The following is a 15,580-nucleotide window of genomic DNA, read 5'->3' as shown; positions in this document are numbered from 1 at the left end:
TTGAGTAATCGGAATAGTCGCCATGTCGATTGTTATCGCCAATACCAAATAAACAACATTATCCTCGTTCACGAAATTAAAGCAACAAAACATCGTCGCCACCCATCGTTATAGACCCCGCGCGCACAGGCACCAAAATGGATGGGAGAAATGATATAGAATTGGGCCGGTACGATAACAAAAGGAATATCACGATCGAAGAGGGGCCGACGACGCGACCTCAGTCCTCTAGGAAGGATGTCGGACAAACATACGGTCATTCTACAGGATCGAGTGGGAGGCGGAATCTCGATGCAAGTATTTCTGGTTGGGTTGGAGTATATTTTCCATGTATATGAAGAGCTAACACAATGATGCGCAGCGAAAATTCGACTCGCTCTCCATCCTCGCCCTCTCCGTAACGCTGCTCGCATCATGGGAAGGTCTTGCAAGTACACTTTCATCATCGTTGTTGAATGGCGGTCCATCCTCGTTGGTCTGGGGACTGTTGTTGTCACTCACTGGCACATTGGCAATGGCTTTCTCGCTGGCCGAGATGGCCTCCATTTGCCCTATTGCCGGCGCACAGTATCATTGGACTGCGATGTTTGCGCCGCCCGGAATTCGACCTTTTATTACATGGATGCAAGGCTGGGCTACAGTTTTTGCATGGCAGTCATCAACGACTAGTATCTTCCTGCTTGTGGCAAAACAGGTCCAGGGGTTGATCACAATCAACTATCCAGAATACAATCCAACCCAATGGCAGAGTACCTTGCTCATGTGGGCTTTTACAGCTTTCTCTTTTGCAGTCAATGTTTGGGGTATTCAGATTCTGCCGCTTCTTCAGCTTTTCGGGGGGATCTTTCATGTGGTCTTCTTCATTGCGCTTTCTGTCCCATTGATCTTGCTAGCACCACGAAGCACGCCTGAATTCGTATTCAAAACGGTTATGAGCGAAGGCGGGTGGCAAAGTGATGGCATTTCGTGGTGTATCGGCATGCTTACAGTAACCTACTGTTTTCTAGGTGAGTCGATCTTATATGCTCTCATGTCAATTCTTGCGATATCTAACTTGCCCTAGGCTTTGATGGTGCCGTTCACATGAGTGAGGAAGTCCGCAATCCTGCGAAGGTTGTACCACGTATTATCGTACAATCCGTGGTTATCAATGGCGTGTTAGCCTTCGGATTCGTTCTCATCCTACTCTTCTTCATCGGCGACGTCGGTGCTGCTCTCGATCCTGCATCCGGATTTCCCAGTATCGCCATATTTTATCAAGCCACAGGCTCCGCAAAAGCTGCAACTGCTATGCAATGCGGCATCACCGCCATTGGACTGATGTCTAGTATTGGAGTCGTCGCCTCGGTTTCGCGTTTGACATGGGCCTTTGCTCGCGACGGAGGACTTCCCTTTTCCAAGTTCTTCTCTCAAATTGACAGCCGTTTCCACGTCCCCTTTCGTGCCATCGGTCTTGTCTGTGTGGTTGTCGTTCTCCTTTCCCTAATCAACATTGGCTCTACCACAGCACTTAATGCAATCCTTGCCCTCAGCACATGCTCGCTCTATATCTCATATCTGATTCCCATCATATTACTCGTTTTCCGACGTTTCGATAAGTCCGGCACCCAGATAAATTGGGGTCCATGGACTATGAGGCCATGGGTTGGCCTGGTGGTGAATATCTATTCCATCGTGTTTGGCCTTTTCATCATCGTCTTTACCCCCTTCCCATCGATGCTACCAGTCACAGCGGAGAATATGAATTACTCCGGCCCCGTATTCGTTGGTATGGCTATCCTTTTGGTCATTGACTGGTTCTTCGGAGCTAAGACCAGGTTCAAGGGCCCGTTGAAGGAGCAAATGCAAAAGGTGGCTAATGCTTAGCGTGTCATATTTTTTCTTTCCTCTAATTTTTGTTTCATGTCACTTTTAGCTACGATACTGGTTTGGCTTGTGGGAGGCAGATCTTGTTTAATTATGTAGTGTACCGAACATATAACGATATATTTGTGAAACCCAGTTTTCTGCCAGTTTCTACTAGCCTCTCTATTGATGCCAAATCCAAAGATAGCCGACACAATTTCTCATAATGATCAGTCTATTATGCAATTGTCTATGTCGGTAAATGAACATATAAAATGAACCGCCCACGCGAAAGAACGCAATCTAGCCACCAGTAATGCAACAGTCACGAACAAGAATTAAAAATCGAAACAGAAAGCCACCATGCAAAAGAATGCTGCGTAGAAAGGAAAGAGAATTGACAGGTCAAGTCGTCACGCTTGTGTATCATGCATTGCCAAACATCGTAAACGATCCAAACTCCGACAAAAGCAGAAATCATAACAAAATCATGTCAGAAGTCGCAGATTATCGCTCTGCTGACCTCATCGGCGCACTAACTGGAGAAGCAGGACGACTGCCATTTCCAGAAATAGTTTCAAAATCATGTTCCTGCAGAATGACCGCGTACCTAGGCTGACGGCAGAACTTGGGAACGGAGTCCTGTGCGACAGATTAGATCAGAACGCACTTCAAAAAAGCAGAACTGGGATACTTACACTAGCCATAAGCTTGAAAATGGTCACCTGAGCAAGCTGACAGAGACTGACGACTTCATCTAGATTGCGGGCAATTCTTTGCTCATCTCCGCTCAGTCCAGTCATTTCTGAGGATATACGATTTCGCAAAGCGTGATCAATGTTTAACTCGCACGGCGATCCGGGCGCGAGGAAAGAGTTGTATAATCCTATAGATGTATATTAATTATCTCCCTCACCACAGTCAATGCTCTCATTACAAGACCAGACTTACCAAATACGCCAGCAATATAATCTTGCAGCTTGTGATAATCCTTCAGCTCATCCGACATCTTGGATTTGTTGTAGTTGTCAAGATATTCCGTCACATCCTGATAGAATGCTAAATTCTCCTCACAGAATGATGCAGCGAGATACTCGCGGAACAGGAGACGAAGTGAAGGGTCGTTGAGTATATACTGCAACCGCGATTTATTGGAGACATCACCAGTTGCACCAGACGGTATCGCCGGATTGGATGAAGCTGGAGAGTTATTGGCAGCCCTGCTTTCTCTCTTCCTATTTATGCTTTCATCTGATAGCCTATCAGATACGGCCCAGCCGCACACTTTCAGAGCCCGTGGCGTGAGGGAATATATGGCTTGTCGTGTAGGTTGAAAGTTGAGAGCAGCCTGGCCGTTTTCTTCAATATAAGACTTGTCCTCAACGACGCCAATGACTAGACCGTGCTCAATGAACTGCTCGCAGACCCGGTACGTCTCGCGTTCGTCAATAGTGGTACAACAGTCCATGAGCCAATTAATAGCGGACTTGCCGGTGAAGGCATACTTATACTTTGATCCGTTTACCCGAATGTCTTGCATTCCCTCAACGCCGACAAGACCATTCGGGTAATCGGTACGATCTTCCCAGGCTGGTGAGCCATTGATCGCACCGGGCGCCTGAACACCGGCAAAACGACGGAATATTACTTCAATGGTCGCTCGATCAACCACCAGTTTGTCCGTTGTAAGATCGCGTTCAAGAATAAGAAGAGTCATCTTGTTACGTGGTGACTGTAACACTCTCATTACATGCGGCGCAGTGATACCGTTCCGGTTACAAAATCGGTGCAGCACTGCAATTCCCTTGGCCGTCATTGTACATACTGTGCCTTTACTGAGACTCGAAAATGTGGCGTTTAGAGGTTCCAAGAATCGCGCTTGTATAAAGTTCTGGAATATGGAGCGTGCCATTTCCTTTGCCATTGTGAATGTGGTCGTCGAAGTCGTAGTGATAATGCGAGAGGCGTCATTGGGATCAGGCATGCGAGCGGATTGAGTGAATCGAAGAGAGCTAAGGTTGTTTAAGGCTTCTTCCACGGTGAAGGTAAAGTCGATCTTAGTAAATCGCACTCGACGTGAACCGAGTTCAAGGCTAACCATGAGAGTTGAGAAGAGATCTTTGAAATCCTGTGAAGGTTAGCCATTGTTCCTGGTTTTTTTGATTGCATTGAGTAAGACAAAGAAAGTTATAAGCGGTCCGAACATACTCTGGTAAATGGCCTATCTTCATCTGTTGTTCGCAACATCCGCGACCCGGACTTCCTGGTTGCATCCGACATGATGGGCGGACTGATGATTGGGGCGACCATCGGTTGCTAAGAGAGTGCCTTTGTTCTTGATCCTCTGAATATCTTAGATTACCTCCGACCGCGGTTTCTGTAAAAAGTTCTGGATGCGGGGAGTGGCTGTATGGAATAATGGACCACAGATTGTGACCTAGATTGACTGCTTCGAGATTGCAGAATATGGCAAGAGTGTGCGTGACACCGATGTATGTATACAGTGTAGGTATTCAACAGATCTGCCACGCGAGATCCGTAAATTTAGCCCCCAACAGGCCCCCAGTTGACTCAAAAACAGATTATACGTCAGCGGAAATAAGGGCGTGGGACACGATTTTAATGACAAAAGAAGAAGCGAAAAGTCGGTCAAGGACGGATAAGCTATGGGAACATGAAGATAAAAGAGCAAGAAAAGTAAGTACACCGTATGGCTGAACGATCTTCACACGCAAGCACAGACAAGGAGACTACACGCGAATATCCATACTGTATTCACCAAATCGAATTCATAAGTGGAGCAAAAGACGAGGGAAGATCTCACTAAGATGTAAGTCATACCGAGAAAAAAGGAGACCCAACGGAAACGCGGCAACAGAAAACGAATCAAGGGACAATTAGAGTTCGATCAAGCAGGATTTGGGGGTGTTTTAGATGTGAATCACCACGTGGGAGAGGACTAGGTAACCCGAATAGAGAAAAGGTGTAAGCTGGAGCGGAACCCATGTCGATTGTTGAGCGAATTTCACTGGTTACGCGCAATACCGAAAGGAGCGATCCCTTGGCTCTGGAGACCGAGAACGGGGCAGAGGAAGGATACGAATCCTGTGGTACAAGGCTACAAGTTGTACGAGCTACAAGGATACAGTTCAGCCCAGCCTAGTTGACCAGCCCGATCGAGACATTCCCCTGCCTAATGCGGCATGCCTAGTCTGATTTCGTTGCTAGCGTGTCTGATTGTGTCTTTCGTACTTTTCCAGTGTTTGTTAACTTTGTTAGCCACGAGTTTCACACAACGCATACTCGTACTACGTGATAAGCTAGCCGAGATAGACTTAGTAAAGGAAATTTCCGATGGAATGTTCAAAGATGGGAGTGTACATAGTACGTGGTGCAATGTGTGTTATCACAAAACGGCACGAGATGCAGTCGCATTGACTCATCTAGTGCAGAACTGGTTGCATAGTGCATATTGTGCATAGTACGTATGAAACCCTCTCGAAGATCGTGCACATATCGCGGAGTAGATGGCTTGCTCCCTACCCACGGAAATCGAAGCTCTCTGACTCGAGAGAGGGGCTGTGTGAAAGACCGACTCAATCCGATCGACCGATAGAAACCGGTGAAAAGAAGAAAAATCAGACGAAGCGCCAAGGTTCAGTCACAGATTGATGACTACCCTAGTACGGAGGCAGCTAGTTCTGGTTAGGGCTTTACTAGCGGTTGGTTGGGAAAAGAGACGCCGCACCGACACGTGAAGAGATAAGCAGAACGTAGCACCACATGCTTGATGACGGTCCCTTGCAGTCGGCTTGGGAAGCCCTAATTAAAAAAAAAATTCTCCGGTATCTGATAAGTCGCTAGAGTTTCGATCCATCATCAGATCTGGCTGCACGAAAGAAAAAAGTAGGTTAGAGTTTGGAAGCGGGCGGAAATTCGAAACAGATAAATGACCACGTGGAACCCAGACGGAGACTGCGGGGCATTTTGGTCTGGTTGATTTGTTCAGGTCCTTCTGGATGAAGTTTTTAGCTTGGTTTTATGGGCCTACCATAAGAGGCTTTACGATTAGGTTGGGTATCTGGTTTATCGGTCTTGCCGTGGAGCATTCCAAATACCGAGAACGGGCGGATGCCCAAATATGGTCAATGGCGAAGAGCATGCTTCGGTGATTGTTTCCATTTTCTCTAACAGGGAGTAAATGTATGGAAGTTGTACATGCAGGATTGACTGTAAGATGTCAACCACATGGCTGCCTACGTATCGGCAACATGCCGGGCTTAACTCGTATTTTGCTGGCTGAATCTGACAGGTCCAGACGCCGTGATCTAAATCCTTCATATGCCTGCCATTTTTCTGGAAACCAATATCCCTGTCATGCTCGCTTATTGTCGACGAATTGGGGTGAAAGTTCAGGTTTCACGTCTCGGCTACATTGACTTTGACAGTTTGAACAACTACCAAATTGATGACTGGCGTGAAAAAAGCAGGTAACGCAAGACTGCCGAGGTAGCAGTCGGTACACACGAGATCCGAGAAATCACCGAGATTGAATATGCAATATGACAAATTAATCGTTAACCATACTATACTAGTGTTAATTGATTGGCGTTAATACACCGTGGTGGTGAGGGGTACAAGACGGCACGAGATCCAACGAACCCTAACTGCCGCTTGGCAGAGGCAGTCTACTTTTGTAGCTCAGCATCTGCCCTGCGATGCACTCTGAGAAATCAAGAGAGAAGAAAATGAAGCTTCAATGAGTCTATAGATATTCCATACTTTTATGCTACTTGTTTACACAGAAATCACGGTGGTTGGCATTCCAGAGCCCGCCGTAACTATGAAGGTCACGTTGACGATATGATGTCGTCATGTAGACATTCTGAATAATATGAAGCGAAGGACATTTCGTAGTACTTTTCCTCTCTCGCAATAGAATATACTCATTATTTACACTTCAATCAATACCGATAATATTAAATAAGACCAACAGACATCATGGCCCTCGTTCTCCAAGCTTGCACGTTCGCCCAGCAGTATGTCGCATCCGTGCTGCACCCGACCCCTACAAAATCAGCAATGGGTCTCAAGTTGGGCGTCATATCGACAGCTCAAATCAATCCTGCTGCTAGTATATTTGTAACATTCGCCTATATGCAACTGAGCTAATAGTAAAAGTCATACATCCCGCAGAAACTCATCCAGACGTCATCCTCCACGCAATCGCCTCTCGCAACCTCGAATCCGCACGGCAAGCGGCTCAGAAATACCACTTCAAGAAAGCCTATGGTTCATATCAGGACCTTCTAGATGATTCCGACATTGATATTGTGTAAATTTCGACCCCCAATGGACTGCATTTTGAATGGGCCAGCAAGGCACTCAGGGCTGGCAAGCATGTCCTTTGCGAAAAGCCGTTTACTTCCAACGCGGAAGAGGCTCATAAATTGATTCAGTTGGCAAAGGAGACGGGTCTTGTGTGTGAAGAAGCGGTTTGTCATGTTCTGCTTTGCAGTAGCAAATTGGTGCTGATCGAGTTGTCTTGCAGTTTCACTGGCAATTTCATCCCGCTGCACACCTTTTCCGGGAGATTCTGGATTCGGGTAAATATGGTCGTGTTTTGCGAACGAATGCTGTCATGACGGCCAGTCCGGGTGTACCACATGGCGATATCAGATGGCAATTTGAGCTCTCTGGTAAGAAACCCGAAAACATCGGTCACAGTATATAGGATCCTGTTACACTAATAGTATGTTTATAGGCGGCTCGTTGATGGACATGACATATGCTCTATCATTCACCCGCTTCGCCGTCCACGGCTCCAAGCTCAAAGAAATTCAATCGGCAGTCGCTAGACCATATTCCAGGGATCAGCGAGTCGACGAAGCAATGCATTCTCTCATTCTCTTCGAAGACTCCAAAGACGGTCATTTGATCCAAAGTCGAGTTTACACGGACATGGCTCGCCAATGGGCTATCAAGGGGATCGTTCCGCGTGTCTGGGAACTTCCGTCCATTGAAGTAGAGACCGACAAAGCGATCATCTACTTTTACAATGCCATGATGCCGCATTTGTATCACTACATTTCCATCACGGATAAGTCGACCGGAAAGACGCAGTATAAGAAACAGTACAGGGGTGGACCATGCTGGGGCGAGGCTTGGACCACGGGCGGGAAAGGTGGAAAGTCCTATTGGAGCACGTATCGGTACCAACTTGAGGCCTTTACCGAAAAGGTGCGAGGGAAGCATGTGCCTTGCTGGATTCCGGGTGAAGAGAGCATTTTGCAGATGGCGACTATTGATGCGATTTACAAGGCTGCTGGATTGCCTGCGAGACCGTCTGTCTCAAAGTCGGACAAGGCTTGATGTTTTTTTGATGTTGTGTATAATATGATGTTACCAATTTGTATTAATAAGCGTATCACTAACTAAGGTTAGTACTTGGTGTTAAGCAATGCTTTTCTGGTTTTAGATCCATGAGTTAGCCAAGTCAAACTTTTGAAGTAACCTTCATCAGGATATTATTGTAATCGCTCAAAGCTTCTGTTTACCAAACACCTCACTTTCAAGCTTCTTTTCATACTCCAATACCTCTGGCAAACTCACACCTCCGTAATTCGTTGGCTTCTCCGGGATATAATTCTCGACATCAGGGAAAGGACCACGAGGCGTGATAGCCCTAGGGTTGATGTCGTCATGACTTTTGGTGTACTATTTGTAATATTGTCAGTGCCTGCGTCTTGAATATGATCAAATTATGCTGTAATCTCACATTCTCCTTGATGTGTTTGAAGTCGGTGGTTTCTTTGAATCCCGGGACTTTCCAGTACAAATGGGATAACCATGCATTAAGCACAGGATAGTCATGACGGATAGTTCCCAGATTGCATTTGAAGTGCTGAACATAGACCGTATCAAAACGGACCAAAGTCGCATATAACCGTATATCTAGCTCCGTAAGATGTTCGCCAAGCACATATGGACCACCCTTGTCGTAGATCAGTTTTTCCAGGACGTTAAGAGCGCCGAACACCGGTATCACGGCTTTGTCGTAGTCTGCTTGGGTGGTAGCAAATCCGGCTTTGTAGACACCTGAGTTCAGGTCTCGTTGAATCCATTCAGACAAGGAATCGATCTCTTTGCGATGGGACTCCGGGTAGAGATCAATTTCCGCCGCCTCTGCAGATATGATGGACGTGCCATTGTATGCCGTAGGTAGCCACCTCAGTATTTCAGCACTTTCCTATTGACGGTTTAGCAGCCCATTCCATACGGTCGATTCAGGATTGGCTGGCATACATTGTTAACAATTTTATTGGTCTTCTTGTCCCACAGCAAAGGAACCGAGTATCGTCCTTTATAATCCTTGTCATCCTTAAAGTAAACTTCATGAAGATATTCACTTCCGAAGAGCTTGTCAACTGTCGCGCCTTCATACTCTTGTTCGTTAGCAGGAAACTTCCAACCAGGCCAACCCTTGGAGTCGCCTTTGGGATATGGGCGAACTATCGACACGTCAATCGCGGACTGTAAGCCCTTGATATGACGAACAAGATTGGCCCGGTGTGCAAATGGACAGAACAATCCTATAACGATGAGTAAGGTCAAAATGATAAAAACTGGATCAGGGTTAGGGTTGTTATGTGGTCGTACCAATGTAGAGATGATATCGCCCCGCTTCCGGCTCGAATTCCCCGCCAGACTCGATCACTCCGTGCCATCCATCATTTGTTCCGGCTTGGTGGATGGGCGCTGACTGTGTTTCTATAGACATTTGGCTAATTTTGGAGGTCCTTTGAAGTTAATACTTAGAGTTAGATAAAAGAAAAATCTGTAAAGAGAACTGGAAGAAGGAGCAAAGATTGAAGCGGGCTCTCGATGAATGACGCCATCGACTCGATTATCTAATGTGTAACTTAACCACATCTAGAATTAGAGGGATTGATAGAATGAACCTTCAGCTGCCTCGATCACTAGTAGGGCTGAGCGAAGGATGTCCGGAAACCGGGCGGCCATTGTGGATTAGTATAGTAGCCTCGGTAATTACCAACATCATAAAGAAGAATAGAGGAACGGCTTTCGATTTTGAGGGTCACAACAAAATACAGCAGTCTTCTCCATGCCACCAAAATTATATAATTTACGCGTGTTCGCCGCGGGTCCGAATGGTGGGAATCCAACCTCCGTCGTGCTCGATGCAGAGAGCATGTCAGACGCAGAGATGAAAGCAGTCGCAGCGGACCATGGCCATGAGAGCGGATTCGTATTACCTGCTCCTGAAGGATCTGGGTGCGATTTCAAGTTCGTCTTTTGGGTTCCGGAGCATGAAATGGAAATGTGTGGCCATGCGACAGTGGGGGCGATTTGGTTACTCGAGAAGCTGAATCGCTTGCCAACAACGAGACATGCAGATGGTCATGTTCGAGTTCTGACAAAGAGTGGGATTGTGGAAACTCGAGTTTCTGAAACTCTCTCGAGGGAAAAGTGGATTGAGGTTTCGCAACCGCGAGGCGTTGTGCAAAAGTTGACGGATGTCGACTCTCTGGAGGAAATCGCCTCTATTCTGAACATATCGACAGATGACTTGGCCTCTATGCCAATTCAAAACTCAAAAACCAGTAGAGTAAAGACACTGATCCCATTGAAATCGGTCGCTCTTCTCAATGCTTTAAAACCGCAATTTCACCGCGTTAAACAGCTCTGCGAGGTTATTGATAGCACCGGTCTCTACCCTTATGCAGTTCTAGATAATGAGAAACAGATCATCTGTGCGAGACAGTTTCCAAAGTCTTCTGGCTACAATGAAGACCCCGCTACAGGTATTGCAGCTGCTGCGCTCGCCTATGGTCTTCTGGAGAATGGGCTTGTAAAGTACGCTGATCAATATATTACAGTGAGGCAAGGGTGGGAGATGGGATGCCCATCTGAGATATGTGTGAGATTTCAAGAGGATACCGGCGGATGTTGGATCGGTGGTAATGCAATTGAGGTGTAATAGATATTCTCTTTCTAAACCCCCTACACATAAGTTACGTTACCTACCATCCTAGGTAGATGAAGTCTGGTTGAATGATGGGACCAACCTATTTACACACGTAGGTAGGTATGTCACAGATAGAATACATGATTAGGGCGATGAAAGTGTACCTACGGCCTTAGATGAGAAAGAAGCCCAACTTTCATGATTTATATGTAGGAACTATATTGAAATCTAGACACATTCTTCTCGGAAACTATCAACCACATATGTTGAAAGAAAAATGAAATCTTTTGCGCAAATCTCAACAACAGCCCAAAAAGGTAATTCGTCTTTCTCTGGCGCTGATTGGCTGGTCCGTGTTTCTGCGACACTGATTGGTTACAAGAAGAACCGCGACGAAATGGCCGCATTGGTCATTTTGGAGTCACAAATTCTCTTGATTAGAAATAGACAGAATTCTCTCGGCTTTAGGAAATAACCTGCGTCTGTGGGATTCTTTGAGTACGTATTTCAGAAGTGCATATAAAAGACAGCGACTGCTCCCTCGAATTTCGAGTTGAACTGAAGTCTTTTGCTATTCATAGACATCTTACATTACGATTTGCTTTGACTTTCAAGATCATATCGTCTATTCCCCTTTAATCCTCAGTCATGGCCCCCGTTACCCGCACTCTCGGTAAAAACGGTCCCTCTGTGCCAGCAATAGGCTTTGGTCTTATGAGCATTGGCGGTGTATATGGTGCTGTCCCAAGCAACGAAGAACGAAGCGCTTTGCTAGACCATGCACATGCCATTGGTGAGCGCTTCTGGGATACTGCAGACATCTACGCCGACTCGGAAGATGCCGTTGGTCTGTGGGTGAAGCAAAACCCAGAAAAACGGAAAGACATCTTTCTGGCCACAAAATTCGGTATCCAATTTGACCCGGCTACTTTCACGCAGACTTTGCGCTCCGATCCTGAGTATATCAAAGAAGCCTGTGAAAGAAGCTTGAAGAGGTTGAATACAGACTATATCGATTTGTACTATTGCCATCGTGTCGATGGAAAAACACCTATTGAGAAGACTGTCGAGGCTTTGGTTGAATTGAAAAAGTACGATTTCTGCTTTACAATAAATTTGATCACAAAGTTCATGAGACTGACATGTAATAGTCAAGGAAAGATACGCCATCTCGGTCTCAGTGAGGTTTCTGCTTCAACGCTTCGTCGTGCGCATGCAGTCCACCCCATAGCCGCTGTCCAAGTAGAGTACAGCCCAATTGCAATCGAGATTGAAGATCCAAAAATTGGGTTGCTCCAAACCGCCCGAGAACTGGGAGTTGCTATTGTGGCCTACAGTCCCATGGGTCGCGGGGTCATCAGCGGTGGTTACAAGACGGCTGAAGAGGTTCATGCCAAAGACCCTTTCCTGGCTATGCTCCCACGTTTCTCGAAAGAAAACTATGCCAAGATCCTGGCCATGATCACGACGTTTGAGCGAGTAGCAAAGGAGAAAGGATGCACGACAGGTCAGTTGGCTATGGCATGGGTTTTGAATCGTGGTGAAGACGTGTTTGTCATTCCAGGTACAAGAAAGATCAAGTACCTAGAAGAGAATTTCGCCACGCAACATATTACCCTGACTCCAGAGGAAGACAAGACTTTGTCGGACATTATTTATGCGACTAAATTCGAAGGAGGCAGATATCCCGAAGGGTGAGTCTAATATATCCCAGATCTATTTTCACTTCTCTGTCAAGACATGTTTCTAACTGAAAGATAGTTTCCCGGAAGGCTATGAGTTTGGTGATACTCCAGCTCTTTGAAAATCCCGAAGCAGGATTTTGATTGTGCAAGGAAGTAGAGACTAGCGTTTCGATGGATCAAAGCCACTAGTTGTTTAAATATTGAGAATTCACGCCTTTTCGATCATCTCCACGCCTCCCATCTCTTTCTTCTCACCGTGCAGTTCCCCTCTTAGGCCAACATCTCCACCCTTTTTGATAATCCCCCATAGCTCATTCGCCCGCTTGACTGGTCCCTTTTCCTTGTCCATGAATGCAAGATCAACAGCCTCAAGCGTAAATCCCGCCGTCTCAGGGAACAAGAAATAGATCATCGGGATAAAGGCGAGATTAAAGACGGCGAAGATAATGTAGACACGCCAGCCGATGTTACTGATTGCTGTTGGCACGAATTCGACAACGACAAAGGTTGATAGCCAGAGGCAAGCGGTTGCTAAGCCGGAGCCTTTGGTACGGTGAGCAAGAGGTAGAATCTCAGGCCCGTAGCACTATAGTAATAAAAAAGACTTGTTAATGATCGAATTTCAACGGAACATAGCGGTACAAGGTAGGTACTCATTGAGACATACCCAAAGACCTCCCATAAATCCCCACGTGTAGAAACTCTGGTATAAGAAAATCATGACTGCAGCAACGATACCACTTGCATGAGTGTCAACCGCAATACAAGCCGCCAAGGCTGCCATGACAGCTGCCATACAGGCTGCAGAGACCATGAATGACTTCCGACGACCAGCTTTTTCAATAGTGTACCAGGTTCCAAAGGATGCCACTAAGAACCAGATTTGTAGAAAGCCGGACATCAAGAGTGAAAGGTTATAGGATAATCCGACGGAGTCTTGAAATCTAAACGAAACTGTTGTTAGAATTCCTGATTTGTATGATCTTTTGCTGGATTTTGTTATCTGCTCAAACTCACATAACTGTAGTGTAGTAGCTTATTGGGGTACTTCCACTCCAAGCCTGGCAGGAGTTCAACAGACAGGCCAGTAGAACTCGACGTCGGGAGCAAACCGCATCTTCTTTAAGTAGGTCTCTCCACCCAGCTTGTTTCTTTTCCATCTCAAGGGCTTCTACGATATCGGAAATCGTAATACTGAGAGCGTCTTCGTCCACGACACCCTTGTGGGTTTGCAGTAGGCGTAAAATCTGCGTTGCTTCTTCGGTACGGTCTTGTTGGAAGAGCCAACGGGGAGCTAAATGGTCGGATTAGTTCCCTTTTTTGTTAATGATTGACTCTCAGACAACTTACACTCAGGCATGAAGCACAGCATGACACTAGTCAAAATGGCAATGAATGCTTGGAAGGCCAACGGAAATCTCCAACCTACACTGGAAGAGTAATCTGCCATTGCATAGTCTATCCAGTAGGCAAGAAGCTATATCAAGGATGTCAGACCCGTAACCGATTTAGGTCACTTGAATATTGATGGAAGTCTTACCTGGCCAACGATCAATAAACTCAACGCACTAGCAACAAGCATGCCTCGAACTTTCCTCGGAGCGCTCTCCGACTGCCAAACAATCACATTACTTGTGATTAGACCGAGGCCAATTCCAGCGACGATTCTCCCAACTATCAGCTGTGGTACACCAAAGCTAGAAGCCTGCAATGTAGCACCGAAGCTGAGAATTATGGATCCGGCATGAGTGATTGTGAGACGACCCCATCTACCGTTGGTGATACTGGTGAACAGACAACCGACTAAACAACCGATGATGAATAGGGATGTAACAGTTCCTTGCATGCCGCTGCTGAGATGGAAAGTACTCTCGAAAGTGGGAGAGGTAAGAAGACCACCAATAACCCCGTCATCGTAGCCTAAGTATAAATGACATGAGTAAGTAACGTGGAACGAAAGATGCATATCTCGATTCGTAGAGCAGAACTAGAGGACGAAGGAAAAGAAGGTGGTCCTTACCAAACAGAACAAAGCCCATGCCAGATGACAAGGCGATTCCTGCCAGCAGGCCATTGCCTTTGAGTCCTAGATATGGCATTTTGACAATTGAAACCGTACGTCACACAGTAGTGGAACAAATCTAATTTAGAGAAGCTGTCCTGCAAGTCCTAAAACTGAATGCACCGATGAATCTGAGAACGGATTGCACATTGATATGTACTCGATATTCCGGAGAAGAATATTCGTACCCCAGAATAATCCCGTGGAGTGGAGATTGCTGGAGTAACGGAGAATAGTCCCTAAGGATTAACCTTTGGGGGTACTCCATGAAGCTTTTTGGCCTGTTCCCCCCCACGGGGGCAGTATCAAACCTGACTGCATCCACGTCAGACCATCCTTTGGCAATTGCACTGTACAATTCATTTGCGGCACGTTCTCGATTTCTCCACCCCATGTAGATGCGATCGTCGAGTCAGTTACCATAAGCAGCGGAGATATGGCGTAGCCCTATTTTTCAGCGGAGAGAATGCCGACACCAGCTGACGAATGTAGAAAGTCGAGATCCTTCCTCGCCAATGATAAGCCATAAACTAAGCTCTATCTTGTTTGCTACTCGTAGTTTTAGCTATGATCCATCCTGATATAAGGTCATCGACGAAAATACCCCCACACTAGGATTTTTAGAAATCGGATTGATTGCGAGTTCCTGCGCGTCGCAACTTCACTTCGAGGCGCATCGCTGATATCAACAGCTGTACAACAATGAATTCTCTATAATATATAGTGGGAAACAATGTTCTTGTCGTACGATTCGTGAAGAACGATTGGCCAAGAGCTTACATTCAACAATTGTTGCATAAAGACTGAACGCTTTTCTCAACGGAACCATTATGCAAGGAGACCTCCAACCCACAGCAAGATCTCTACGGAGAATCAAATATGGCTAGATAATCCTGACACAGAGGTAGACTGTAAGGTTTTCTACATGAAAGGGGCCCGTTGGTAAGAGTTGACAAGATTGCCGGGAAGGAATGCAGCTGCAGCAAAGAGGTACTAAGT

General features: G+C 46.2%; 7 protein-coding genes across 7 annotated transcripts; 4 read left to right on the top strand and 3 right to left on the bottom strand.

The window, feature by feature from the left end:
* Positions 1-237: 237 nt before the first annotated feature.
* BHQ10_001983 (uncharacterized protein) lies at positions 238-1,866 on the top strand (the record flags this gene model as incomplete). The annotated part of the gene is made up of 3 exons (XM_040874078.1): positions 238-297; positions 362-1,007; positions 1,064-1,866. 3 exons carry the CDS (start codon positions 238-240, stop codon positions 1,864-1,866), a joined length of 1,509 nt encoding a protein of 502 aa, XP_040730488.1.
* Positions 1,867-2,352: 486 nt separating this feature from the next.
* On the bottom strand, positions 2,353-4,125 carry BHQ10_001982 (uncharacterized protein; the record flags this gene model as incomplete). The annotated part of the gene is made up of 4 exons (XM_040874077.1): positions 2,353-2,487; positions 2,544-2,731; positions 2,797-3,973; positions 4,054-4,125. 4 exons carry the CDS (start codon positions 4,123-4,125, stop codon positions 2,353-2,355), a joined length of 1,572 nt encoding a protein of 523 aa, XP_040730487.1.
* Positions 4,126-6,846: 2,721 nt separating this feature from the next.
* BHQ10_001981 (uncharacterized protein) lies at positions 6,847-8,217 on the top strand (the record flags this gene model as incomplete). The annotated part of the gene is made up of 5 exons (XM_040874076.1): positions 6,847-6,979; positions 7,027-7,180; positions 7,235-7,340; positions 7,397-7,544; positions 7,610-8,217. 5 exons carry the CDS (start codon positions 6,847-6,849, stop codon positions 8,215-8,217), a joined length of 1,149 nt encoding a protein of 382 aa, XP_040730486.1.
* A 168-nt stretch (positions 8,218-8,385) lies between these two features.
* On the bottom strand, positions 8,386-9,625 carry BHQ10_001980 (uncharacterized protein; the record flags this gene model as incomplete). The annotated part of the gene is made up of 4 exons (XM_040874075.1): positions 8,386-8,562; positions 8,624-9,094; positions 9,151-9,437; positions 9,505-9,625. The coding sequence occupies 4 exons, from the start codon at positions 9,623-9,625 to the stop codon at positions 8,386-8,388; spliced, it is 1,056 nt and encodes a 351-aa protein (XP_040730485.1).
* A 345-nt stretch (positions 9,626-9,970) lies between these two features.
* Positions 9,971-10,846, top strand: BHQ10_001979 (uncharacterized protein; the record flags this gene model as incomplete). The annotated part of the gene is made up of 1 exon (XM_040874073.1): positions 9,971-10,846. One exon carries the CDS (start codon positions 9,971-9,973, stop codon positions 10,844-10,846), a length of 876 nt encoding a protein of 291 aa, XP_040730484.1.
* Positions 10,847-11,482: 636 nt separating this feature from the next.
* Positions 11,483-12,638, top strand: BHQ10_001978 (uncharacterized protein; the record flags this gene model as incomplete). Its single annotated transcript, XM_040874072.1, has 3 exons — positions 11,483-11,925; positions 11,986-12,528; positions 12,596-12,638. The coding sequence occupies 3 exons, from the start codon at positions 11,483-11,485 to the stop codon at positions 12,636-12,638; spliced, it is 1,029 nt and encodes a 342-aa protein (XP_040730483.1).
* Positions 12,639-12,727: 89 nt separating this feature from the next.
* Positions 12,728-14,618, bottom strand: BHQ10_001977 (uncharacterized protein; the record flags this gene model as incomplete). Its single annotated transcript, XM_040874071.1, has 6 exons — positions 12,728-13,105; positions 13,187-13,463; positions 13,537-13,813; positions 13,870-13,996; positions 14,060-14,439; positions 14,540-14,618. The coding sequence occupies 6 exons, from the start codon at positions 14,616-14,618 to the stop codon at positions 12,728-12,730; spliced, it is 1,518 nt and encodes a 505-aa protein (XP_040730482.1).
* Between the last annotated feature and the right edge of the window lie 962 nt (positions 14,619-15,580).

The sequence above is a fragment of the Talaromyces amestolkiae genome (assembly GCF_001896365.1).
Source record: "Talaromyces amestolkiae strain CIB chromosome Unknown scaffold2.1, whole genome shotgun sequence".
NCBI classification, from domain to species: domain Eukaryota; kingdom Fungi; phylum Ascomycota; class Eurotiomycetes; order Eurotiales; family Trichocomaceae; genus Talaromyces; species Talaromyces amestolkiae.
Note: the sequence above shows the minus strand (reverse complement) of the source record. Positions and strands in the feature narration are given on the sequence as shown.